General features: G+C 41.9%; 1 protein-coding gene across 2 annotated transcripts; it reads left to right on the top strand.

Annotated features, from left to right (window-relative positions):
* The first annotated feature begins 75 nt into the window (after positions 1-75).
* Positions 76-27,712, top strand: LYSMD2 (LysM domain containing 2). 2 transcript variants are annotated; one of them, XM_008016596.3, is made up of 3 exons: positions 76-256; positions 25,683-26,014; positions 27,080-27,712. In XM_008016596.3, exons 2-3 carry the CDS (start codon positions 25,683-25,685, stop codon positions 27,120-27,122), a joined length of 375 nt encoding a protein of 124 aa, XP_008014787.1. In that variant the 5' UTR covers positions 76-256; the 3' UTR covers positions 27,123-27,712. The 2 variants fall into 2 exon arrangements, with proteins under 2 accessions (XP_008014787.1, XP_008014786.1); XM_008016595.3 differs by lacking the exon at positions 76-256 and adding an exon at positions 12,708-13,159.
* The last annotated feature ends 183 nt before the right edge of the window (positions 27,713-27,895 follow it).

Here is a 27,895-nt window from a genome sequence, read left to right as displayed (position 1 = left end):
CGGCGGCGCCTCGCCGCGGCCCCGCTGTCCCCCAGCCCCGCCCTTCCTCGACAGGTGTCCCCTCCCGGAATCGGGGTCTGAACCCCGCCACAGCTCTGCAGGGGAGGAAGCACCTGGGTCGGGGGGAAGCCTGGGCAGGCTCTTTGGAGACGCTCGGGGCTCCGGAGAGCGTGGGTGGCAACGGCTTTCAAGCTTGTGAGGAGCATTCTTGTAAGCGAGCATCCTGACACGGAAGCCGCGTTGAGAGCGGGCTCAGGTACAGACTCCGCCCGCCCCAGGGTTTTCTGGCTGGGCAGAGGCGTGGGAGGAGAGAGTAGTTGGGCAGCCTAGGGAGGCAGAGAGGTGAGCAAGGTGGAGGTTAGCAAGGCTCTAGGGTGATGGCGTGAGGGGCTGGAGAGCCCACGCGCAGTGGTGGCTTCACTGAGGTGAGACCGGACGACGTAGCCTGTCTGAGCCTTCGCGTCCTCATCTGTAAAACCGGCTTAAAGCTTGAAAAAGTGTCGTGAGGATTAAGCGACCCATAGCACTTAGGGTCTGGCACTTAGTGCATACTCAGTGAAAGTTCCTTCCTTGGGGGTTCCAAGGGAGTTCTTGGGCCGGGAAAGTGCTATACGTCGTGCTAACCTAAAGATAGTTGGACCTCGTTGGGCTGGGTAAATGTTAAAATCCACTGGGTTTGTTAGTCGTTGAGCCAGTTCACTTCATCCCTGAATAAACCCTAAGATATTCTCTCTGTCAGATTCTTGAGAGCTCCAAAGATAGAGAAAATAAAGTCAAGTTTCTGAAGCATGACAGTGGAGTGGGATGACAAAGGACAAAGACCAACATTATGAAAATATATGGCATCTAGATTTACCTTCCAGAGGCCTTTTCTAATTAGATGTGGTCTCTCTCTCCTTCTTGAACTTTTGCAGCATATTTTGAGCGTAACCTTTGCCTATGGAACTTGTCTTGACGGTTTAAGGTTGGTTGAGTTTTGCAAGTTGCTACTATGCAGTGTTTCACATGATGGTGGGATTTGCATTCAGAGATGTGGTGGAGGAAAATGAACCAAAGGGATGGATGCAGCATGGCTGTTGTAATCTCTGTAGGAAATTTTAGGCAAAATGTGAAAAGAGGTGAAACAGCTTTATAGTCTGTCTGGCACGAGGTGTGCAGTAATCGTGTGGCCAAAAAAAAAGTGCTGCAGAGGAAATTCCATATCTGAAAATGATAACACTGCTTTGCATTTATGAAAATACTTTCCTATTCGTGTTCTTATTTTATTTTTATGAGAACTCTTGTGAGACAGGCAGAGTGAGGGTATTTTTCCCCAGTGATAGTTAATAAGAGGCAGAGAGAGGTGACGTGACTTATTCAAGGTTATAGAGGTGGTCAGTAAACCTGTCTTCTCTCCTTCCCCTGTGGGCACCCCCAGCACTGTCTCCCCTTTGCACATTTCAAAGTAGGGCCATACCTTCCCCAGCAGATGGATTGAACCAGAAAGTGAAGTTAATTCTCTAAAACTCTGGAAACTAGCATGATGAACACTGGCACGCAGTAGCTGCTGACTGAGAGACCAGTGTCGTTTCTACAAACAATTGTGGTAATGGACTATGCCCTGGGCCTCCTGTCAGAATGATAAATCTGAGCCAGAAAGAGTTAAATGAAATGGGGGTGTGACCAAATTACTTTAAGTCATGTTCCCAAGTTTTCCTGTACATTTGTTATTCCAAATGTCCTGTGTAACCAACAGGATGCCTTTGACTTTTTTATGGTGTACATTTGTTACAGTCATAGCCTTCTGTTAAATAAGAACAGGGCTGCTTACGGATCGAACCAGCAGTTTTCCCAGAGAAAGCTGATAGTAGGCATAAGCTGAAAATAATAAAGCAATTTCATTCATATTGGAAGAAAGAGTAGCAAAGGTGCTCAGTAGTGTACGGTATTTCTCTTTGGTTTCCTGTGGTTCCTCACAAGGAAAATGGCTGCATGTGATAAAACGAATAGATTATTCCTGCAGAAACCAGCCATGAAAGGAAGCAGACAGGTGAATGATTTAAGTTAAAGTCATATTTGGCAGTTGAAGCAGAGATACAAGAGCTATCCTACAGCCCTAGAGCCATGCTCCAGGAGGATATTGACACCAAAATAAAGTGAGTTGTGAAAAGGAACTTCTGATCAGTCTCTGTCTGTATGATGAGTGTTGGAAACTGGAAGGTGTTCATGGATGAGTGAGGGAAGTAGAACATTTAACCTAACAGTTAAAACTTAATGGAAAGATATTACCAGTTCCAGTCTGTTTAGCTCTTTACATCTGATGCTTATGTCCTATTTTAAGGGAGAAAGGATGTCAATATGCCAGTGACTTATCAGTTGAAACCCATTATCATTTCTGGACCATATCTTGTAGGTGTAACTTTTCTACTTGCTTTTTGGAAGATGAAAATGTAAAATTGAAACAGAACTCCTGGAGCTGGAAGGGACTTTACGTATCATCTTGTGTAACCATTTCTTCCTGTGAATGAAGAAGCTGATGTATTGACTGTAATTGTCACATGACAGAAAGTAAAAAAGTTCAACGTGGCAGTTATAATGAAGTATTTTAATTATTCACAGTGGAATATGCAGCATACCTCATTAGGAACAGGTAGTAGATACTGTTGGTTGTCTATTCAACGTTCAGTCCACCCTCTTCTTCTTCTTTATAGAAGCCTATGTGGGTGTTTACACATTAGGAAAGGTGACTCTATTAGCCTCTGAGAGGTACACTCTCAAATCTATCATAGACAAGAGGAATAGGATCCTCTTAACTGGCCTCTAAAAGTTTAGTAGTGGACATGTGACCCAGTTCTGGCCATTGTAAAGAGATACAGTTAATCTGGGTCTGCCATGTTGTTGTTGAGTCAGTCATCAACCAGCCCCAGTGCTGCCCTTCTTTGGGATTTCTTGTTATATGAGATAATAAACAACCTTATTGTTGAGTCAATTTGAGATGGAGTTTTCTGTTACTTGAAGTTGAAAGCATCCTAAGTGTTAAAGATGAAATGTGAAAGTACATTCTTTGGATGGACTGAAAGACTGCTTCCTAGAGTTGACTAAAAACCACCACCACAAACCACAGGCAATGTGATGGAATACTATCATATAACAGATAACAGCATGGGTTTTAACATCAGAGAGGTTGAACCCAGATATTTACTGGCAGATTGACTACGGCCAAGTTTCTGTAACCTCTCTTAAGCCTCATTTTCTTCTTCTTCTTTTTTTTTTTTTTTTTTTTGAGACAGAGTCTTGCTCTGTCACCAGGCTGGAGTGCAGTGGTGTGATCTCGGCTCACTGTAACCTCCGCCTCCTGGGTTCAAGTGATTCCCCTGCCTCAGCCTCCTGAGTAACTGGGACTACAGGCGCTGCCCCCACACCCGGCTAATTCTTTGTATTTTAGTAGAGACAGGGTTTCACCATGTTGGCCAGGATGGTCTCGATCTCCTGACTTTGTGATCCACCTGCCTTGGCCTCCCAAAGTGCTGGGATTACAGGCGTGAGCCACTGCACCTGGCTTCTTCATCTCTTAAATTGAGGATAATAATACTTACCACATACGGTTATTAGAAAGACTAAATGAGATAATTTGTGTCAAGGATGCTTCAAAGGATATGGTGGATTGTAAGGACTAAAAGGAGCAGCAACTATGTTGATGAATTATGAATTAAATCGTATGTGTAGTATGATTGACAGCAAACATCTAAAAGCTAATTACTGTGTAATCATGATCATGTTAAATGATACCACAGTGATGCAATCAGCAAAATCCAAAATATAGGAAGCTCTACATGACAAACAACTGTTTCTTCAATAAATAAATTGCAAGAAAAATAAAAGGAGAGAAAGCTTATAGACACACAGAAATTCAAGAGACAAATAGCAAAATGTACTGTGTGATCTTAATTTGAAAAAACAGCTGTTAAAATTTCACATTAATGAGACAATTGGGGAAAGTGTGAACACAGAATATTTGATTATATTAAAGTCTGTTTTTAAAAATTATTATTATTATTTTGAGACAGAGTTTTGCTCCTGTTGCCCAGGCTGGAGTGCGATGGCGCGATCTTGGCTCACCTCAACCTCCACCTCCCGGGTTCAAGTGATTCTCCTGCCTCTGCCTACCAAGTAGCTGGGATTACAGTCATGTACCACCACGCCTGGCTAATTTAGTATTTTTAGTAGAGATGGGGTTTCTCCATGTTGGTCAGGCTGGTCTCAAACTCCTGACCTCAGGTGATCCACATGCCTTGGCCTCCCAAAGTGCCGGGATTACAGTTTTTGTTGTTGTTGTTGTTTTGAGACAGAGTCTTACTCTGTTGCCCAGGCTGGAGTGCAGTGGCCTGATTTCAGCTCACTGCAACCTCTGCCTCCTGGGTTCAAGCAGTTCTCATGTCTCAGCCTCCCCAGTAGCTGGGACTACAGGCGTGTGCCACCACGCCTGGCTAATTTTCGTATTTTTTTTTTTTTTAGTAAATATTAATCTTTTGCAAACACTTCCAAAACATAGAAGAACACTTTCTAACTCATTTTATAGTGCCAGTATTACCTTAGTACCAAAACCAAAGACATAACAAGATGTGGAGAAATTGGAATTTTCACCCATTGCTGGTTAGAATGTAAAATGGTGCAGCTACTTTGGAAAACAGTTTGGTGGTCCCTCAAAATGCTTCATATAAAGTTACCATATGACACAGCAATTGCACTCCTAGATATATACCCAAGAGAAATAAAAACATATCTGTACAAAAAATTGTATATGAGTGTGCATAACAACATTATTCATAACAGCCAAAATGTGGAAGCAGTCTAAATGTCCATTAACTGATGAACAGGTGAACAAAATGTGGTCTATCCATACAATGAATTTATTTGGCCATAAAAAAGAATAAAGTACTAATATGTATTACAACATGAATGAATCCTAAAAATATTATAATTAGGGAAAGAAGCCAGTCATAAAATACAACATGTTGTATGATTCCATTTACGTGACATGTCCAGAATAAGCAAATCTAGAGAAGACAAAAAATAAATTTGTGATTGCCAGGGTCTGGGTGTGTAGGGGGAATGAGGAGTGAGTACTAACATGTTTGAGGTTTCTTCTGGAGTTTTGAAAACGTTCTAAAGTTATAATAGATTGGGTGATAGTTACACAACTCTGTGAATATACTAAAAACCATTGAACTGTGCATTTTTAAAAGGTGAATTTATGATATGTGAAATATGTCTTAACAAAACTGTATTTAGAGAGACAGAGAAAGAGAGAGAATGGTTTAATAAAGTTCCATCACTCAGCTTCAACCATTATCAACTCACGGCAAATCATTTCATCTATACCCCACCCCGCCACTCTACCCCATCTCCCACACTGGATAATTTTTAAAGTAAATTCCTGGCCGGGCGCGGTGGCTCAAGCCTGTAATCCCAGCACTGTGGGAGGCCGAGACGGGCGGATCACGAGGTCAGGAGATCGAGACCATCCTGGCTAACACGGTGAAACCCCGTCTCTACTAAAAATACAAAAAACTAGCCGGGCGAGGTGGCGGGCGCCTGTAGTCCCAGCTACTCCGGAGGCTGAGGCAGGAGAATGGCGTAAACCCGGGAGGCGGAGCTTGCAGTGAGCTGAGATCTGGCCACTGCACTCCAGCCTGGGTGACAGAGCGAGACTCCGTCTCAAAAAAAAAAAAAAAAAAAAAAAAGTAAATTCCTGATATTTTTTCTTCTGTAAATAATCAGTTTATTGCTCCAAAAAGTAAGGACTCTTCAAAAAAATAATCATGATACTGTTATCACATCCAAAAATTTAAAAAAAAACACCTTAGTCCAGGTGCAGTGGCTTATGCCTGTAATCCCAACCCTTTGAGAAGCCAAGGCAGGCAGATCACTTGAGGTCAGGTGTTCGTGACCAGCCTAGCCAACATGGTGAAACCCTGTCTCCACTAAAAAAAAAAAAAAAAAAAAAAAAAAAAATACTAAATTAGCTTCCAAAAAATACTAAATTAGCCAAGCGTAGTGGTGCATTCCAGGTAAACAAGGCTGGTTCAACATTCAAAAATTAATTAATATAATCTATTACATCAACAGGCTAAAGAGGAAAAATGTCATATGATTATATCAATAGATGCAGAAAAAACTTTTGACATAATTCACCATCTGTTCATGCTAAAAAGTCCTCAGCAAACTGAGAACAGAGGGGTACTTCCTCAATTTGATAAAGAACATCTATGAAAACCTCTACAGCCAACATTATATTTAATGGTGAGACGCTAGATGCTTTTCCCCCAAGATTGGAAACAAGGTAAGGGTATCCTCTGCCACCCTCTATTCAACATTGTATTGGAAGTCCTAGCAGATGCAGTAAGACAATAAGGGGGAAAAGGGATCTACGGATTGAGAAGGAAGAAATAAAACTGTCTTTGTTCATAGATAACATGATTATCTATGTACAAAATCCCAAAGAATTGTCCAAAAAGCCCCAAAACCCTCCCAAAACAAAAAATCCAAACTCTGGAACAAATGACTGATTATAACAAGATTGTAGGATACAAGATTATTATAGAAAAAACAACTGCTTTCCTGTAATTGGAATTTGAAATTAAAAGCACAATGTCTCTTACATTAGCACCAAAAAAGAAAAAAAGAAACAGAGAGAAACAAATAAATACTTAGGTATACATACAATATCTATGTGAGGAAAACAACAAAACTGTTGAAAGAAATAAAAGAAGATATGAATAAATGGAGAGGTATTCCATGTTCACAGATAGGAAGGCTCAATTCTTCACAATTTGATCTATTGATTCAATGCAATCCCAGTCAAAATCACAAGTTATTTTGTGGATATTGGAAAATTGATTCCAAAGTTTGTATGGAAAGGTAAAAGGCTTAGAAATGCCAATGCAATACTGAAGAAGAACAAATTCAGAGGACTTACCCAACTTTAAGACTTACTATAAAGCTACAGTCATAAAGACACTGTAGTATTCGTGAAGCAATAGACAGTTAGATCAATGGAACAGTATAGAATGTCCAGAAATAGACGCACACAAATATAGTTAACTGATTCTTGACAAAGGAGCAAAAGCAACTTAATAGAGAAAAAATAGTCTTTTCAGCAAATGTTGCTGAAATAACTAGACATCCACATGTAAAACAATGAATCTAAACACAGACCTTATACTGTTCACAAAAATTAACTCAAGATGAATTAGCCTGCTGGGTGCAGTGGTGCTTGCTTGTACTCCCAGCTACTCAAAAGACTGAGGTGGGAAGATGGTTTGACCCCAGGAATTTGAGACCAGACTGGGCAATAAAGTGAGACCCCATCTCAAAAAAAGGAGGGGGAAATGCATTGATCACAGAAGTAAATGTAAAATACAAAACTATAAAACTTCTAGAAAATAACATAGAATATCTAGGTTGTACTTTTATAAGCAACACCAAAAGTATGTTCCATGAAAGACAAAATAGAAGTTCTCAAGTTAGAAACATGTATGTATGTGTGTATGTATTTATGTATTTTTGAGTCAGAGTCTCACTGTGTCCCCCAGGCTGGAGTGCAGTGGGGTGATCATGGCTCATTGCAGCCTCGAACTCCTGGTCACAAGCATTCTTCCCATCTCTGCCTTGTGAGTAGTTGAGACTACAGGCATGTGCCACCACAACTGGCTAAGTCTGTTTTTTTTTGTAGAGACCAAAAAGTATGACTGTTTTGGCCAGGCTGGTCTCAAACACCTGACCTCAAGGGATTCTCCTGCCTCAACCTCTTAAAGTGCTGGGATTACAGGCATGAGCCACTGCACCCAGTGATTAAGTTGGCCTTTATTGAAGTTAAAAACTCCTGCTCTGAGAAAGACCCTGTTAAAAGATTTAAAAGGCAAGCCACAGACTGGGAAACAATTATTTAAAAACTACGTATCTGCTAAAGGACTTATATTCAAAATATACAAAGAGCTCCCCAAAACTCAACATGATACATGTTACAACATGGATGAACCTTGAAAATATTATGTTAAGTAAAATAAGGCAGACACAAAAGGAAGAATATTGTATGCTTCCACTTATGAACTATCTACAAGAGTCAAATTAATAAGACCGAAAGTAGATTAGAGGTGACCAGGGACTGAGGAAGGCTGGAATGTGGTTATTGCTCAATGGTTAAAAATTTCTTTTTGAATCCCAGCACTTTGGGAGGCTGAGGTGGGTAGATGACCTGAGGTCGGGAGTTCAAGTCCAGTCTGGCCAACATGGCGACACCCCATCTCTACTAAAAATACAAATTTTAGCTAGGTGTGGTGGTGCACACCTGTAATCCCAGCTACTTGAGAGGCTGAGGCATGAAAATCGCTTGAACCTGGGAAGTGGAGGTTGCAGTGAGTGGAGATTGCACCATTGCACTCCAGCCAGGGTGAGAGAGTGAGACTCTGTCTCAAAAAAAAAAAAAATTCTTTTTGGAGTGATGACAAACTTTTGGAAATGGTGATAGTTGCATAACATTGTGAATATATATATATGTGTGTGTGTGTGTGTGTGTGTGTATATATTTAATTATTATTTCTTTGAGATAGAGTCTCCCTCTGTCACCCAGCCTGGAGTGCAGTGTTGTGATCTCGGGTCACTGCAACCTCCACCTCCCAAGTTCAAGCAATTCTTGTGCCTCAGCCTCTCAAGTGGTTGGGATTACAGGCACCTGCCACCACACCTGGCTAATTTTTGTAGTTTTAGTAGAAATGGGCTTTCGCAGTGTTGGCCAGGCTGGTCTTGAACTCCTGGCCTTAAGCAATCCACCTGCCTTCGCCTTCCAAAGTGCTGGAATAACAGGCAAGAGCCACCATCCGGGTCATGAATATATTTAATGTTACTGAACTGTATGCTTAAAAATAGTTAAAATGGTGAATTTTGTGTTAGGTACATTTGTGACAATTCAAGAAATTAGTAATGTAGTATAAATATGCAGAAAAGCATTGAATTATACACTTTAAATGGATGAATTATGTGATGTGTGAATTATATGATTTTGGTATCTTGTTTAAAAAATCTTTTGCTATCCCAAGGTTATAAAAATATTGTTGCAAAAGCATTAAAGTTTGCTTTTCCCAGTTCTGTCTTTAATCAATCTATAATTGATTTTGATGTATAGTATAAGGCAGGGATCCAATTTCATCTTCTCTCACAGAAAACTAATTGTTCCAGCAACATTTATTGAATACGTAACTTTATGTCTGTTATAGATTAAGTTCTCCAATGTATTTGAATCTGTTTACTGGCTTACTTCATTGTCCCTTTGTTATGTTTTTCTGTCTCAGTACCAGTCCCACATTGCTTTAGTTCTCATAGTTTTTAAGTCTTGATGGCTATGACGGTAACCCTCTTTCCTAATTCTTCTTCAGGAATGTGTTGGCTCTTGTTAGTGCTTTATCTTTCATGTGAATTTCAGGATAACTCTGTCATGCCCTTTGAAGAATCCTATAGAAATTTTGTTTGGAATTTTAACGAATTTAACATTAGTTTGTAAAGAAAATGATATTTTCATTATTTTGCATTTCCCATTCACAAACATGGTATATCTCTGCTTTTATTTATATTTCTTTTATGTACTTCAAAAAAGTTTTATATTTTCCATACAAGGCACATTTTTCTTTCTTTTATTTTTTATCTTTTTATTTATTTATTACCTTAACATTTTTTTTTGCTCCTACTCCACTAGGAACAATTTTCTTTTGTTAAATTTATTCCTAGGTATTTTTGATGGTATCTAGAATGTCATTTTTTTCACACTTATATTTTCTGATTGAGTCATGCAATTGATGTTTGTATATTGATCTTGTATCTTGTAACTTTGGTGAACTCTTGTTTGAGCAGTTCTAATGTAGTCATTATCTGTGTTGCCTGTAAACATTTTAGTATTGGCTACTATCTGCAAACAACAGTTTGTTTATTTCTTTTCAATCTTCATTTTCCTTTCTTCTTTTTAAAATTGCATTGGCAAAGACCTTCAAAACAATGTTAAATAGAGGCAGTAATAGGCTTCCTTTTCTTACCCTTCCCTTCAAAGGAAATGCTTTTAATGTTTCATCATTAATTGTGATGAACTTCTATGTTGTAGGTAGATACATATTAAAACAATTTTGAAGTTCCGGTTTAAGAAGGAAAACAATGAACATCTAATAACGCCTCATGTAACCCAGTTCTTTAAAACAAAACAAAACAAACAAACAAACAAAACAGGGCCAGGCATGGTGGCTTAGGCCTGTAATCCCAGCACTTTGGAAGGCCGAGGCTGATAGATCACTTGAAGTTAGAAGTTTGAGAGAAGCCTGGCCAACATGATGAAAACCCATCCCTACTAAAAATACAAAAAATTAGCCAGGCATAGTGGCGCACACCTGTAGTCCCAGCTATTCAGGAGGCTGAGGCAGGACAATTGTTTGAACCTGGGAGGTGGAGGTTGCAGTCAACTGAGATCACACCACTGCACTCCAACCTAGGCAACAGAGCAAGACTCTGTCTCAAAACAAACAAACAAACAAAGAAAACCCCAAAGCCAAACCAAAACAAAAAACCCCAGAGTCTCGCTGTGTTGCCGAGGCTGGAGTGCAGTGGCGTGATATCTGCTTAGTGCAGAGATCGCATTCTGGGCTCAAACGATCCTCCCATCTCAGTTTCTCAGGTAGCTGGAACTACAGGAGTATGCCACATGCCCGATTAAGTTTTGTATTTTTTGTAGAGATGGAGCTCACTATGTTGCCTAAGCTGGTCTTGAACTCCTGGGCTCAAGTGATCCTCTTTCCTTAGACTCCCGAAGTGCTGGAATGGGCCACTGCGCCTGGCTCAGTTCTTTAATCTTCAGATAAAAACTTTCAGTCATGCAGTAAACTTTTTCTTAGTGGAAAACATTATATGCTATCTCATTCCTAGATTGTAAACTCTTTGAAGGAAGATACTTCTTTCTTGAAACATTACCAGATCTTGTCTATATATTGAGACAGATTCAGCCTCTCTCTTGGGTCCTGAAATGGACACACGAGATACCACCGAAAAGTTCATGCGTGGCAGACTTATGCTAAAATAATCCAAACTAGCATTCAGGATCTTTTTACTACACTTCAATTCAACCACTTGTAATTATTATTATTATTATTATTTCCACTGAGCTAGGCACTGCTGGAGCTAAAAAGATGAGTAAGACCCAGTTATGCCTCCCAGGAGCATGTATCTGTTGGAGGAGATAAGACAAGCTCATGCATGTACATGCAAGTACAAACACAAAACACAGAGAGTTAAATACTAAACCAGAAGTATTAATACAAACCTCTTGGAGTTCAAAGAAGAAACAATAACAGTTGGGTAGGTGGGAAAAAGGGACCATTGGGAAGAATTAGGAAAAATCTTATGGAGGATGTATCATTTGAGACAGAACTTAAAGATTTAAAAAAATGTAGTAGATGGTACTGGAAGAGTGTTACTATTGGAGGGAATAACATGCAAGGTATGAAAGTAGGAACAAGGAGGCCAGTTTCAGAGGCTCTGTTTGGCAGGAATATGTGGAGTATACAGAATGAGTTATAGATGGCGTATGGTCAGACCACGAATAATAAAAACAGAAATAATAGCTTGAATGCCAATGTAGGTTTTTAGTAATGCTGTTGTCCCCAGAGAGCCATTGTAGGAGTTTTGAGTGGGATGGTGATGTGGAAGCTTGCTCCTCTCCCATCCTTTGTCTCCTGAGCAGTATTAGCTTTGCCTCTGTCCAGCACAGCAACATACCAAAACTTCAGCCAACGAATCAAACCTCCTGGCTCCGGACCTTCCTACAAGGTACCTCTTCTTGGAGAGCTGTCCAAAATACAACAGAAACCAGGCACTAGATGCTAGTAATGTGTACCCACTCTGTGTATAATACAGTGTGTTGAAAGGGTGTTCAGAAGTAGACGGTGTTCAGATGAAGAGTACAGATAAGAGGTCTTTGGTGGTTATAATATTAATAGCAATACGGGGCAGGTAGTTGCGATTTCAGGGTGTCAAAGAATAAACTGACGAAAAGAAGATGAACGCAGATAGTAAATTCCAACTACTGAGCCAGAAGAATGAATTGTATGTGGCCAGGCTTTTGAGGCAGCCAGGACTTAAATTGGCATTAGTATACAAAGTGTGAAACCCGAACAACTAGGGGGTTATTTTGAGGCCACCCATTAGGCCTTAGAAGTACTATCCCTCCTAGTGCAATGTTGAAAGGACTGAGCTCTGCGGCTATTAAGATGGACCTGGAGAAGCTGTCTGTGTGTGTTCGATGATCTTAAGTTTTTCTGTGACGTGGACTTTGAGGTCACCGGGGTAGGGGGAGGGAAGTACCCTTGGCATTGGCAGAGCTTGAAGGTCTGAGCTGGTTCCTGCTGGGGAATAAATAAAGGAGGCAGAGCAACGTTTTTTTTTTTTTTTTTTTTTGGCCGTGGCCAGGGCAGGGTTCTGTCGGGGCTCTATCAGCATGGAGCAGGGGTCCACCTGGGGCCTAGGACACCTGCAGATGGGCCTCCCTTAGCCCCCACGGCCACGGGCTTCAGCGCGCCCCCGCTCCCTCGCTCCGCAGGGTCTTCCCGGTACCGGCAGGCCGCAGCGGGAGCTGCTTTCGCTCTTCCCCTTGCGGGTGCGTGTGCCGCGGACGCCCCGGCAGGCAGGACGCTGAGGAGGACGCGGCCGCCATGCCCGGCCTGCGGCTCCCCGCCTCGGCTTCCCGCCCGCCGCCCCCGCGGAACGGCAGGCTGCAGCCCCTGTGAGGAGGAAGAGGCGGCGGCCACGGAGGAGGAGGAGGAGGAGGCGCCACCCCCTTGGCAAGCTCCCCGACCCGGCGGCCTCGGCAGGACCCATGGCGGATTCCTCGCCCGCACTATCCCTGCGGGAAGGCGGCCCCCGCGCGCCGCGGCCCTCGGCCCCCTCGCCGCCGCCGCGCTCACGCTCCGGCTCCGAGTCCGAGGAGGCCGAGCTGTCGCTGAGCCTGGCCCGCACCAAGACCCGCTCGTACGGCAGCACCGCCAGCGTGCGGGCTCCGCTGGGCGCCGGCGTCATCGAGCGCCATGTGGAGCACCGGGTCCGCGCGGGCGATACGCTGCAGGGCATCGCGCTCAAGTACGGTGTCACGGTGAGCAGGGCGCGCCGCCGCGGCCCGGGCTGGCAGCTCCCGCGCGGGAGGCGGTGCGGCTCGGGGTGCGGGTGGGGGTGGGACTGCGGGTGGGGGTTTGGGGGATAGGGAGTCGCAGGGACGGCCGTGCGTCTTCGGGCGACTCGGCTCCCAGGGCTCGCTCAGCGCGCGCTGCTGGCCACCGCAGTGGTCGCCAAAGCTGGTCCTGCAGCGGGTGGGGCGGGTCGCCAGGGCTCCCTCCCTAGGTAGCTGCATCCAGTTCCCGGGGCCCCGCCCAGGCTCAGACTAAATCTGTCGCGTGAGGGAGGCCGAAGAGTACTAGGGCTTTGGCATCCCCGGGAACCACTTTCACCCGATTTGCAGTCCCCATCACTCCACTCTATATTTACGCAAAGCCCAACTGAGGTGAATTTTGTTGTCTGTGAAAACAAGCTCCGTGATGAGTCAGGAATGGTGCAGTTTTCCTACTGGGTGGTTCTGGTGCTATCGATTATGCTTCTTTATGTAGAAGTGAAATTACACCCTCTGGGCTCACTGGCAACCGCGAATGTGACACCTGTCGCTAAGCAGCAGCCAAGAACTGTGGTGTAGGTGAGCTGGAGGGCTGCGTTTATTACAAATTTATAAGTGTGTGTGTCTTGGGTGTATTGCATTACACCTCTGGGAAGAACATGGAAACCTGAGGGAACAAATTGTTTCATTAAAATTACTTATAATTAACTGTGAGCTATGTGATGGCCTTTTTACATTTGGGCTTTGTATCAGTTTTCAGTGTTCTTTCTCGAAGTACCTTAGACTGCAGTGGGAAGAAAGAGGATCTTATCTATATCTTTCTCTTAAAGTGAAACTCTTTCTGGCCATTTACCGAATGAAGGAGAATCAGTATGAAGGAGAATGTATTTTGCATATTTAAGCTGGTATGTGTTTACCTATCAGGTCCTTCTCTCTTTGAAATATTTTGAGAGGGACCTTGCTGTGCAGTCATGTATTGACTTTATCATGCCCATTCTGCCGTCTTGGGAGTTCTATAAATGTGAACATAGAACTACAATTCTCCATGTGCATTAATGGGGCCTGGTTTGGGTCAGAGCCAGAGGAAAGTGAAGTTGGGAAATACCAGTGGCTACCCTCTGCTGAATGCCTCCTGTGTGGCAGGCATTGCATTTGTCTTGTTTCATCTTTGTCTAATTTAACTTTCACAATAAGCCTAGGAGGTAGGTGTAATTAATCTTTTTACAGATGAGAAGATGGATGAGAGGTAGGGATATTTTCCAAGTATGATCATTCATTGAGACCAGCTTGAATTAACAGTGATAAAGCATTTGCTCTTCTCTAGATATTACTTTTGAAAACCATTTTTATTTTTATCCTAGTCTTATCAGGAGCTCTCTCAGCATCCTGGCTACTGATGAAGGACAGTCTTTTCTGTCTGGTTTTCCGGCATCTTGCCTTACTAGGCTAGTGACTGCACCTAGGAATCTGTGATATGCAGAAGAATGTTTTTTTTCCCATACTCTCTTCCCATGCAATCTCTCTATGACCCACAGCTCTCTGTGGTTTCACTTGAGGTGATTATAGATAACTACTATACATCTGTTCACTGCAGTTCTCCACCTTTGATCAAATGCTTTCTAATCCCTGTTATGTCTAATATAGATCCTGTTACTCATAACCTCATTACTCCTTTTTAAAATTAAAGTGTAAATCAGATTTTTCATTGCTTTTATAAAGACTTTTTGTTTGTTTGTTTGTTTTTTGAGACGGAGTCTCGCTCTGTCGCCCAGGCTGGAGTGCAGTGGCCCGATCTCAGCTCACTGCAAGCTCCACCTCCCGGGTTCCCGCCATTCTCCTGCCTCAGCCTCCCGAGTAGCTGGAACTACAGGCGCCCGCCATCTCGCCCGGCTAATTTTTGTATTTTTTAGTAGAGATGAGGTTTCACTGGGTTAGCCAGGATGGTCTCGATCTCCTGACCTCGTGATCCACCCGTCTCAGCCTTTCAAAGTGCTGGGATTACAGGCGTGAGGCACCGCGCCCAGCCAAGACTTTTGATTTTAAGATGTTAAACACAAGTGTAATGAATCAAGAACTATAATTGATAGTGACACATAGTTCATTACAGGGTTTCCCAACCTCAGCACTGTTGATGTTATAGACCAGTTAACTGTTGTACGGGGTTGTCCTGTGCAATGTAGAATATTTAGCAGCAACTCTGGTCTCTACCCACTAGATGCCAGTAGCACTCCCTGACCCCTATTCAGGCATTGCCAAATGTTCTCTTGAAGGCAAACTTACCGCTGGTTGAAGACCACTGGTTTGTTACATGTATTTCTCATTACTTTGGGCACTGGCTTATAGTTGATAAAAATTTTTAGAGACTCCTTCACTGGTAATATAGAATCAGTGAAAGTGATAATACTTACCGTAACAGTGAAGTGATATTTTTGTTTTAATATCTTCAGATTTTTTTTTTTTTTTGAGACAGGGTCTCACTCTGTTGCCCAGGCTGGAGTGCAGTGGTGCTAACATGGCTCACTGCAGCCTCGACTGCCACTGCACAAGTGATCTTCCCACCTCAACCTCCTGAGTAGCTGGGACTACAGGCCCAAGTCACATGCCCAGCTAATTTTTGTATTTTTTGTAGAGATGGGGTCTCATTATGTTGCCCAGTCTGGTCTCGAACTCCTGGACTCAAGCAATCCACCCACCTCCGCCTCCCAAAGTGTTGGGCCTACAGGTGTGAGCCACTGTGCTGGCCTAATATCTGCAAATATTAATTAGGTTTACTCACTGTGAGATTTTAAGGTGGAAGCTGTAAAGGCAGAAAAATATTTTTCTTCTCCTGACTCAACAGAAAGAAGTTGAGCAAATTAGGTTTCTAGCGTTGACTGGCAAGCTCATCTACAACATATTTAAATGATTGTTTTAAAAGGTCGAAAATGAGATATTGGGGGCTTAGAGACCCAAGGCAGTGCACCTAGAAATTAAGTCAGTCCAGCAAACAATTGACCTGAACATACCATATCTGGCAATCTTGCATAGATGAGCAGAAACTCTCAGGGAAGCCTATCTCTCCATGGCAGCCTCAGCCACCCAGCTGGGTGTCCAGGCAGGACTTCAGTCCTTTGGTGGAAGACTGATTAAGAGCCAGTCGTACTCTAGGTACAAGGAAGTTCCCAGAACAGAGACTCTGACAAGGGGGTGATGATGGAGACCTGGTTGCCAGCCCTGGATTACAAGGGAAACAAACTGAGAGCCATTTTCTGAGGTGGTGCTGAAGGACTGGCAGCGGGGCACATCTCAGGATGTGAGAATAGATCCATGTTCCTCAAATTTGCCTAGACAGGACAGGAATACCCTGGGGCAAACTAAAAATAAAGGATCCTAGCTGACATTGGATCTATGGGATTGGAATATCCAGAAAAGGAGTCTAGGAGTCTCTGTTTTATTTGTTTGTTTGTTTGTTTTTGTTTTTGAGACAGAGTCTTACTTTGTCACCCTGACTGGAGTGCAGTGGTGCGATCTTGGCTCACTGCAACCTCCGCCTCCCGGGTTCAAGCTATTCTGCCTCAGTCTTGCAAGTAGCTGGGACTTTAGGCACACACCCCCATGCCCGGCTAATTTTTGTATTTTTAGTAGAGATAGGGTTTCACTGTGTTGGCCAGGCTGGTCTTCAACTCCTGACCTCATGACCCACCCACCTTGGCCTCCCAAAGTGTTGGGCTTATAAGCGTGAGGCACCACGCCTGGCCAGAGTCGGTATTTTTAGCAAGCATGGCTGCTTTGCTTGTTCCCAAAGTACTGTTCCACCTTAGGGTTCTTGCACTTGCCGTTGCATGTGTCTTTCTCTAATAGCTGGATGCAGGACCAGCTTCATGGGCATGTGACCTGCACAGTCGCACAAGACCCCATGCTTAGAAGGGCCTCACACTTGGTTTAATGCTCTACTGTCATCTCTTGAAATTTTTAATAGTTGGCCAACAAGGGCCTCACATTTTCATTTTTTTCACTGGCCCTGGGCGAATGATGGAGCTGATTCTGGCTGGGTGATTTGTTCCCTCAAGGCCATCAAGTCTTTGCTTAAATATCTCATTCTTAAGGCCTTTTCTGCACACTCTATGTCAAATTGTAGCCTTTCTTCCCAGTCCCCCAGCACTCCTCCCCAACTTCCTTGCTATATTTTCCTAACAGTATTTATCATTCATCCAAATTTTTTTCTTTCCCTCAGAGCTACCTTTCTGGTGGATACATTAGTGAGTAAATAAAAATCCATGTCCTCATAGAGCTTACATTTTAGTTAGTGGAGAGAGTAAGTAGAAAAATAAAACATCTCTTATGTCAGATATTGATAAGCATAATGAAAAAAAAAATCAAGCAGGAGAAGGAGTTGGGGAGGGCTCGTGGAGATGGCTGGAATTTAAAATGGTGTGGCCAGGGAAGGCCTTGCTGAGAAGGAGGTGAGGGAGGGAGCTGTGCAGATATCTGGTGAGGAACATTCCAGGCAGAAGGAATAACCAGTGGTGCAAAGGCCTTGAGGTGAGAACATAATTGGCACCTTCCAGGAGTACTGTGGCTGGTGCTTAGAATGCAATGGGGTATAGTTGGACTAGATCACTTTGGACCTTGAAGACCATTGTAAGGACTTTGTCTTTTTCTCTGAGTTGGGATACATTTAAGGGGTTTGAGCAGAAGAGTGACATAATCTGACTTGTGCATTAAAAGGATTACTCTGGCTGCTGCTTTAAAAATAGTTTGTAGGGAAGCTAGTACCAAGCCAGGAAACCAGATAAGATGATGGCATTTGTAATAATGCAGGTGGGAGAGGATAGCAGCATGGACCAAAGCAGTAGAGAAGGAAGGAGGTGGTGAGACGTGGCTGGGGTCCGGATGATTTGTGACACCTGATGGACCCAAGTTCTTTTGCTAGTGACTTAGGAATGATCATTATGACTCTTTCCTAACATCACTTTTTTAGTCATTGATAGCCACTAAAAACTGGCATTCATTATTTTCGTAACCAACTTCTACTGAACCTGGTTGGTTTGAGACCTTGGGCTAGATGCTGGGGCTGGAAGATAATTCATGTTGTTTTCTTTTTATTCATGGTGAGTTTTTCAGCTACTGCTTTCTAGTAGCTTCTAGCTACTTGAGAAGCCAGGGAATTTGTTTGATTGATGTTTGTATCTTCCGTGGCTAGCCTGGAGCCTGGCATGTTGTGAGTTCTCCACATACATGTGGACTCTTCATCCACAGGAAAGCTTGACTGGTTTGAAATAGCCAGCCATGGAGCCCAACAGACACTGGAAGTCAGGGCCCAGGGCAAGGGCTGAGTGAAGAGGTACGGCCTGCTGAAGACTTGAACAGCAAGATTTGGTTTGAGGCTCATTCTCAAATCTATAAAAGACTGCTGCCCTTGCTGGTGCTCAGTGTTTGTCTCCTCCCCTCCAGCAGCAGTGGGTCTTTACATTGAGTGACATGTAAGTTTAGGCTTGAGCAGCTCTGCCAGAGGAAGAGGCATTTGAAGAAGTGGGTCTGGGAAACTGAAACTATTTGGGGTGGGTTGAGTAACTGTTAAATATAGTTCAAACCTCAGATGTAACCTTGCTTGGACTGGCATTCCCCTGGGTGTGTTTATCTCCGCTGAGACGTTAAGACTCCTCCCCTAACTCTGTATTCTTGATTTAGCTATTGCTTTTTCAGTGATCCTGGCTCCTCCCAGTTAAAGTCAAGCCTCTGGAGGAAATTGACCAACTCCAGGCTGCCACCGTAAATTTTTGTGCAGAAACCCTGGAGAAACCTCCAGAGAACCATATAGAAACTGAAAGTGGAAAGGAGGTGGCCAGGAGGACCTATTATTTGCATACACTCTTTCTTTTTTCTCTTTGCTTCCTCCAGGCAGCTTGCCTGTCTTTTTCCCTCTCCAGAGGCCACCTCACCCTGCAGTACCCTCAGTTACTTCCTAGCCAGTTTTATTCCCAGGATTCTCTCTTCATCTGCCAATTAGCTGCTAAGCCAAGTTGTTGCTTAACGTTTCCCCTAACAAAAGTTACCTTGCTGAGAAAAGGTGAAATGTTTGTCATTTTTAGAGAGAATAAACGTTGTGATTTAGAAACCTAGGTGCATGTAAATCTTTAGTGTTCATAACTTTAACCCCTGCTGCTGATGGAGATTGCTGACCCTTGCTAGTTAAAGAGAAGATAACTATAAATAGTGCCACCAAAAGTGAGAGGTATGGCAAAGTAGCCTTTAGTCGTTCGGGGTTTTTGTAGATTCTCATTGTTTTTTTAAACACCTTTATTGAGGTTGTACACCACAAAATTCACCCATCTTAAGTGTACGATTCAATGACTTTAAATTTACAGAGTTGTAAGGCCATTATTGGAATTCAATGTTAGAACGTTTCATCACCCTGAAAAGATCCCCATGCCCATCCATTCCTCTCACTCCTTGTTTCCTTCTTCAGTCTTAGACTACCACCAATATGCTTTCTAATCTGTAGATTTGCCTTTTTTGGACCTTTGCCACAAATAGAATCTCATGTACTTTTCTGACAGTGTGGGGAGGGAAAAAAAAAAGCCTTTTTCTCATGAACACATAGCAATGGAGGGGTCTGGTCTCATTGCCATCAACACTTAGAACGTAACAGGAGACAGATGTGGGGGTGAATCTTGGGAGAATGATTTAATATTCAAGTCTGTTTTCTGTAAACCAATAATCACACGAGAGCTGTGTGCGTATGTGGGAACATTCTGTAAGCCACACAGTGCTATGTACATGTTGTTATGTATCCTGAAACATTTTTGGATGAGCTTATATCTTTTAAGGAATGGAGAGGAAGGAAAAAGAAGTTTTGAGAATTGCATTCACTATTAGGTAGGTGGACTGATGATGCTGGTCTAAGATGGGAGGAGTTCTTGACCTTACTCAGCAGCCTGCTCTTAAGGTATCTTCTGGAAGGATGCTTTGTGAATTTCCTTCACAGGGGAATCATTGTATTTTATTTTATTTAAAAAAATTTTTTTTTGAGACAGGATCTTGCTCTGTCACCTGGCCTGGAGCGCAGTGACAAGATCTTGGCTAACTACAGTCTTGACCTCCCAGGCTCAAGCGATTCTCCTGCCTCAGCCTCCGAGTAGCTGGAACTATAGGGGTGCACCATCACACCCAGCTAAATGTTTTGGGGGATACTTTTTGGTAGCGATGGAGTTTCATTGTGTTACCCAGACTGGTCTCAAACTCCTGGGCTCAAGCAATCCATTTGCCTTGGCCTCCGAAAGTGTTGGGATTACACCAACGCCTGGCTGGGGAGTCATTTTCAGTATGTTGTTTTAAGTTATTGATGGCATTTGTTCTACCTAATTTCACCATGATTGAACTTGTGACCACCCTTTGGCTATTACTTTCCTTATTCTATAATCTGTTTCTTAGTGACTACACAGTAAATTTATACTTCATTGAGTCATACTATTCAATCTAGATTAAGGGAGACTTTTGAAATGAAAGCATTGATTGATGTACCTCCCCACTCCCATTCATCCATCCCTAAGAAACAGAGGATAGTCCTACATCAGTTTGAAAGGACACACTTTCTAGTCTCAGCATTAATTGGATCTTAGGAAATGTTGAACAGAGGGTAGGTAGGAAAGCTATAGAGTTTTCCAACTCTTCCTTGGATTGGATGATGACTTTTCTTAGCTTTATGTGAAGTGAAATTGCCAGAACAGCAGACCCATCTATGTTCAGACAGAAGTATAAAAGATACCAAAGCAGGCCGGGTGCGGTGGCTCATGCCTGTAATCCCAACACTTTGGGAAATCGAGGCAAGTGGATCATGAGGTCAGGAGATCAAGACCATCCTGGCTAACATGGCGAAAGCCTATCTCTACTAAAAATACAAAAAATTAGCCAGGCATGGTGGCATGCACCTGTAATCCCAGCTACTCAGGAGGCGGAGGCAGGAGAATAACTTTCATCTGGGAGGAAGAAGTTGCAGTGGGCCGAGATCGTGCCACTGCACTCCAGCCTGGGCGACAGAGTGAGACTCCATCTCAAAAACAATAAAGATAAAATAAATTAAAAACATATCAAAGCAAAAGAAAACATCATTTCACCATTTTGGATTTTTCAGTTTGTTGTCTGTACTATGGCAGGTGCCTCTTTCTTGCTAATCCATTTTCTGCACCCAGCTGCTAATTCGTTTTCTACACCCAGCTGCTAATTCATTTTCTGCATCCAGGTGCTGAAGTGATCTTTAACTATGATCAGATCATGCCACTCCCTGCCTTCACCGTCCAGTGGCTTCTCATCATGTTTAAAATAAATTCCAAATTCCTTAGCTTGGCACCCAAGCCCTTGCCTGGTTGGAAGTTTGCTTATTACTCCCTACACTTTAGCCACGTGATTTTTTTCCTGCTCTGGGGCATTTGCTGCTCCTTTTTCTAGATGGAATGCTTTTATTCCTGGCTCTTTGCATGTCTGATTTCATATTTCTTCATGGGTGACAGAGTTTAGAGCCTACACATTTGGCCTAAGCCATAGCTTGTAAAGAACAGGTTAAGATTTTCATTACCTTTTGAAAAACCTATTCAAAGCCTTTTGTGACACCTCAAAGCAGTGACAATATATTATGGTATTCATCTGGGCTTATCTATGTGAAATTTTCCCTATATAGTCTTACTTTGGGGGAGAAACCATTTTTTTTTGAGACAAAGTCTCACTCTATCACCCAGGGAGTACAATGGCACAATCTTGGCTTACTGCAACCTCCGCCTCCCAGGTTCAAGCGATTCTTCTGCCTCAGCCTCGCTAGTAGCTGGGATTACAGGCATCTGCCATTATGCCAGCTAATTTTTGTATTTTTAGTAAAGATGGGGTTTCACCATGTTGGCTAGGCTGGTCTTGAACTCCTGACCTCAGGTGATCCACCTGCCTTGGCCTCCCAAAGTGCTGGGATTACAGTAGTGAGTCACCGTGCTTGGCTGAGAAACAATATTTTGTGGGAGAAAATTTCTACCTTCTTCCTTCTCATTTGCTGATTACATGTTAGAATCTGCCCTTACCTGATGCTTTCTTACTTTTAATTAAATTTAATGATAATAATTGCTGACACTTTTGAGTACTTCTTGTGTGCCGTGTGTGTGTGTGTGTACTCCTGGAGTACAATGGTGTGATCTCGGCTCAGTGCAACGTCTGCCTCCCGGGTTCAAGTGATTCTCATGCCTCAGGCTCCCAAGTAGCTGGAATTACAGGCATGCACCACCATGCCCGGCTGATTTTTGTATTTTTTTTTTTTTTTTTTTTTAAGTAGAGATGAGGTTTTGCTGTGTTGGTCAGGCTGGTCTCAAACTCCTGACCTTGGCCTCCCAAAGTGCTGGGATTACAGGCATGAGCCTCTGCACTCAGCCCATATGTCGTTCTAAATACTTTACATGAATTAATTCATTTAATATTCACAATGATATATGGAGAGGAAGGAACTATTACTATCCTTACTTTACTGATAAGTAAACAGACAGGGAATGGTTAGAAAATGGGAAAGCCAGGATGTGAACCCAGAAAGTATGGCCCCTGAAACCTTGCTTCTGAGTACTATCCTGTATCAAACTCAAGACTCAAATCTGCCCCTGTCCTTAGATTGGTTCCCACCTTGATGCTAACTGTGTCTGGATAGCCCTAGTGTCCTTGACTCTGGCATCTCATGTGTCATCTTAGAGTCTAGACCATAAAGGTCCACATACATCTTAAATGCTTACTAATGACATTGAGATGAAGATGGTAAAGCCCCTGACTTCAGGAAGCTTGTGGACCAGTTATAGTGAGTCACTTGTGCAGCAGTATGTACAGAAGCCAGGGGAGCCTTGCCCTTCACTGCCTATGGACTCCCTGACTGCACGCAGCCTCTGACTCAGTCACCTTGTCTAGTCCTCTGTAGGCCTCTTGCTTGGCCTTGATGGCCCATTGTGCTCCATATGATAGATGTATCTGTCAGCATCCCAGCAGAATACAGATAACACTCTCAGAGGATGTGGCCGAAGAGAGTTTAATGAAGGGACATTCACTGAGTGTGAGCATGGTTGAGGGAACCAACAAGGGAAGGTGAAGCACCCAGAGACTAGCAATAGTAGGGAGACATTACCCCTCGGCCTGAAGGGCCAAGGGAACACTGGCAAGATCTGGAGCCTTGGATCTGGGACTCCTGATAGGAACTCTCACCAGAGAGGAATGCAGCCACTGGTTATGGTAAGGTCGTTCTGCTGCTATTGGAAAACCAACTGGAATTCCAAGGACAAGGGGGCCTGGGTAATGCAGTTCTTAGAAAGTCAACCTCCTAGGGTTTAGAACAAGCCCAAGAAGAGTGGGGAATGGATTGGGAGGGAAGAGTGGGTTTGAAAGGAGAATAAGCAGCCCAACAGACAACTTACCACCCATTTCTGATTACTTCATTTTCCGTGCCCACTCCTTTGACCTGTGTTAAGTCATCCATCCAGCCATCCATCCATCCATCTGTCCATCCTTCCATCTATCCATCCTGAGCACTTAGTGCATATGAGATCTTTGTCAGACCAGGAAGGCTATAGCAATAACCAGTTCTTGCCCTGAAAGAATTCATAGTGTACTCTTGCAGTTCCTAGCTCTGCTCAGCAGTTTGGATCCTGGTGTTCCCATCTGTTTCTGTCTTCCATCATTATTCCCAGGAAGCAATGACTATCAGCAATCGTAGTCCCCTTCTGATAAGCATTTCAAAGGGCACTGTATCAGCAAGAGCTCTTTCAGCTACAAGTGACAGACAACCTAACTCAAATTGGCCTAAACAAAAAACAAACTCCAAGTGGAGTTTAGTGGCTCTTGGAAGTGAGCACGTTCTGTCTTCAGGCTGTGATCCAGAAGTCCAAATGCTCACTTCTAAGGTGGCTGCAGTATCAGATTCCACAAGGTACCAGGATGACTGCCAGCATCTCCAGCCTATCTCCCTCTGGCAGAAAACAGTAGAGAACTCTCCACTCTACCGCCCTGCAGAAGTCTCTTTGCATGTCTGAATGATTCTGTCATGGGCCTGTGATCTATCACGAAAGCCTGTGATGCTCCACAGGGCAGGAATGAGTCATATGTTCACTCTGGAGCCAAGGGAGGGCTTAGTGTCATTGGAAGCCTATGCACTAAGAGAGATGGAGCAGTTGGATGCTTGGGGGCAAGATCTAGGGGCCCTAAAGGTGAAATAGCATATACCTGAAGCTGCTATGGGCAGAGTGTCCAAGTTATTAACCCTCTCAAACCTGAACTAGACCAGATATACTTTGGATTTTTAGTTGTTAATTTTGTCTCTAAAAGGCACCCGCCCATGTTTATGTTCTCTTTCTCCTTAAACTAGAAACTAGAACACAGAAGACCATCCTTTTAAAAAATCTCATTCCTTTAATGGAGTACCTTTAGAAGAAAAAAGAAAGCTTTACACGTGTGATTTGCATGGAATCAACTTATAACAAAGCAGGACGAACAGGGTCCACTTAGTTGACTGTTGGTTTTGCAGGTTTTTTGAAGTAGAAATATATATTTTTTTGTTTTTACTCAGAATTCATTTGGCATTAAAGGCTCCCCATAATGTGGTTTCATTAGTTGTGCACTTTAATCCAGATGTTGTATGGACTTTGGAGTCAGACAAAAATCCCAGTTTAAACGTTTAAGGAGCCATATGTACCTGGTCAAATCTACCATCTCTTTTGTGTTTTGATTTCTTCATTGGAAAATGGAGAGTAGTAAGTACCATCCACTGCCAGATACTCTAATCACTACTTTCTCTCTCTCTTTCCATATAGATATATATGGGAATATATGTATAGAATGTACATATATTTGTATCTATTCTCTCATATATATATCTCATATATCTTTTTGATATATACATATCAAATATATATTTGATATATACATATATATCTCATATATATATCTGTGATCTCATATATATATCTCCTCGATGTGAGTGGGTATATAAGCTCTCATTTAATCCTTGCAATAACCCTGCGAAAAGTAGATGGTTCCTGTCTTACACATGAGGAGAAAGGATCAATGAGATAAGGAACAAGCTCATGTTCATACAGTAACTGTATTTACTAAGCACAGTTCTGGAGACATGGGAAGCACTCCATAAGTAAAACGGCAGCCATGGTAAGTTTTTAAAAAATCAGATAATAGAAATGTTAAAACAAGAATGGAATTTATTAAGTGCTAAATATTTTACATTTTTAAACTTCCGAGATTTAAGTCCACTGATATTAAAAGCTGCCTTGTAGTAGAAATAGTATAGTGGGGAAAAATTCGTCCTTTTATAAAATCGGGAAACAATTTTCCAACATCTCTTGAAATAACTGGAGATATCTGGGAAGGTTACCGAACCTGAATGAAGAGTCTCATATCCCAAGAAAGCATTGTGTACATTTTGCTTATGAATATTGGTAGTTGTTATGTAATAAACCTTACTCGTTGACTTGGTTATATGTAACTCTGTGTTTCCTTTTTTATGTTTTAGATGGAGCAGATTAAAAGGGCCAATAAACTGTTTACCAATGACTGTATATTTCTGAAGAAAACTTTGAACATCCCAGTTATATCAGAGAAGCCTTTGTTGTTTAATGGACTTAACTCCATTGATTCTCCAGAAAATGAAATTGTTGATAACAGTTTTTCTCAGGAAGAGGAGCCAGTGGTGGCCGGGGAAGACCTCCCTCCTCCCAGTCCTCAAGAATCTGATGTTCAGCCTGTGCAGCCTGAGGAAGTATCAGCCAGAGATTTCCTGCAGAGACTTGACTTGCAGATTAAGTTATCAACACAGGCAGCCAAGAAGCTAAAAGAAGAGAGCAGGTAAGAATACCCTGGTACAAATGTCAAAGTCGAAATAAATCACTATTAAGATGTCCTTGCTGGGCCAAATCTTTCTTTTCTCTCTCTCTTCTTTTCTTTCTTGCCTTTCCTGTTTTTTTTTTTTTCTTTAAAAACTGCATTTTAGTTCTAGAAAGGCATTTTTAGTATGTAAACTCCAAACAGAGCTGCTGCCTGCTGCACAAGGCTTTATCTGTTGCAGCGTTATTATCTGTTATTTACTATAAAAAGTTTACTTCTTTTCTTTAATAGCATCACTGTCCAGCTAGCAATTCTGGATAGCAGCAAAGTAAAAGCGTCTCTCTCATTGACACATTCAAGAGAAGCAGTGTCATAGAAAATACTCGTAAAATATTGATCTTTATAAAACTTGTCAAAGACATTGTCTGTTATTTGTTACTGAGTATTTCCTATGTAAGATCTCATGCAAGCTTTTTTCTTTGTTTTTTAAATTTGATGTTAGGACAAACCTTTCTCTCTCCTATAGGAATTGGTTTCCTGTTTTCTTTATGATTTGATTTCAAAAAAGTACAATCTACTGTTTCCTTTTTTGCCCTGGTTACTGGGAAGCTTGCAACTAAAATTGATACCTGGGTTCAACTCCTATAATATTTCTTATAATTAATACATTGGTTTCCTTCTCCTTTCCTTAGTCCTGATTTTTTTATTTCTTTTTTTTTCATCTTATTATATATATGCCCTTTGTTGTTGGTACCTTAAATCCTTTTGAGAAAGAGGTGAAATATAGAAAACATAAATATAAATATGAATATAATTTAGTATAGATTTAAAATATATTTAAATGTAATATAGACAAATATAAATACATGAATGATATTATTTATTCTAATAACTGAGATACGAATAAAATGGAGATAGTAAGGTATGTCTTAAGTATTGGCATTTCATACAATTTTCTAGGCATGCACAATATTCTAAATTGATATATTCTTTCTTTGGCAAGTGGATATTGTATAATAAGTTTATGTTTTAGGTTTCTGAATACAGTTCTAAACACTGATTTATGCTGTGTTTATTTTCTTTCAGAGATGAAGAAAGTCCCTATGCAACTTCCCTCTATCACAGTTAGGTGATTTGGGGGCATAACTCTAACCAAAATTAAGATATGTTTGGACCTTAAAGAATCCAACAACTGAAGATTCAAAAACATCCCTTCTGGATTCCTATAGTGTCCATCTTAAAATCATAACTAGGTAGTTCTACCTGCTGCAATTGCACTGAAGTGATTAGTTCCCTCTGGCTTCCTATAATTTTAAGTCTTTATTATGGCATGATGGCAAGGTTGTATCCTAAAGCTCATCACTTTTGTAGGTGGTGTTAGTTTTTAGACTAGCTTTTATAAATACTAATTGACATAAAGCATCAAAGACTATTTATATATTTAGGCTAAAAATAATGTTTATCTCCTTATGCAATCCTGATCATGTGAAAATATGGTTGCTGTTTAAGTGATGCTGAATTTGCTGTGTGTTTATAACTTAAGTGCTATATATATATTTCGATATGTCTTACGTATTCTCTATTAATATAAAGAACCAAATTTTGTCCGCTATTTTGTAACAATAAACTACAAAGCCTGAATGAGAAAATAAACTATGTTTTTAAACTTGAGTCTTCATTTTTTTAACAAATGAGAAAATAAAATTGACTTTTAAATTATATATTTAAATGGTGACAGCTCCTTCTTCACTTTAATGGTTTTTATTATTATAAATGCAATTTTGAAAAAAGTATTACTAATCTAAAAGCAAATCAATTACAATTACTGGTAATCTTGGCATTTTCATTGACCTAATGTGATTCAGATATGGTGAAAACATGGAATAAATCAAAAGAACAAAT

Source organism: Chlorocebus sabaeus, chromosome 26, assembly GCF_047675955.1.
Source record: "Chlorocebus sabaeus isolate Y175 chromosome 26, mChlSab1.0.hap1, whole genome shotgun sequence".
NCBI lineage: Eukaryota > Metazoa > Chordata > Mammalia > Primates > Cercopithecidae > Chlorocebus > Chlorocebus sabaeus.
The sequence above is the reverse complement of the archived record's forward strand: the minus strand, read 5'-3'. Positions and strand labels throughout refer to the sequence as shown.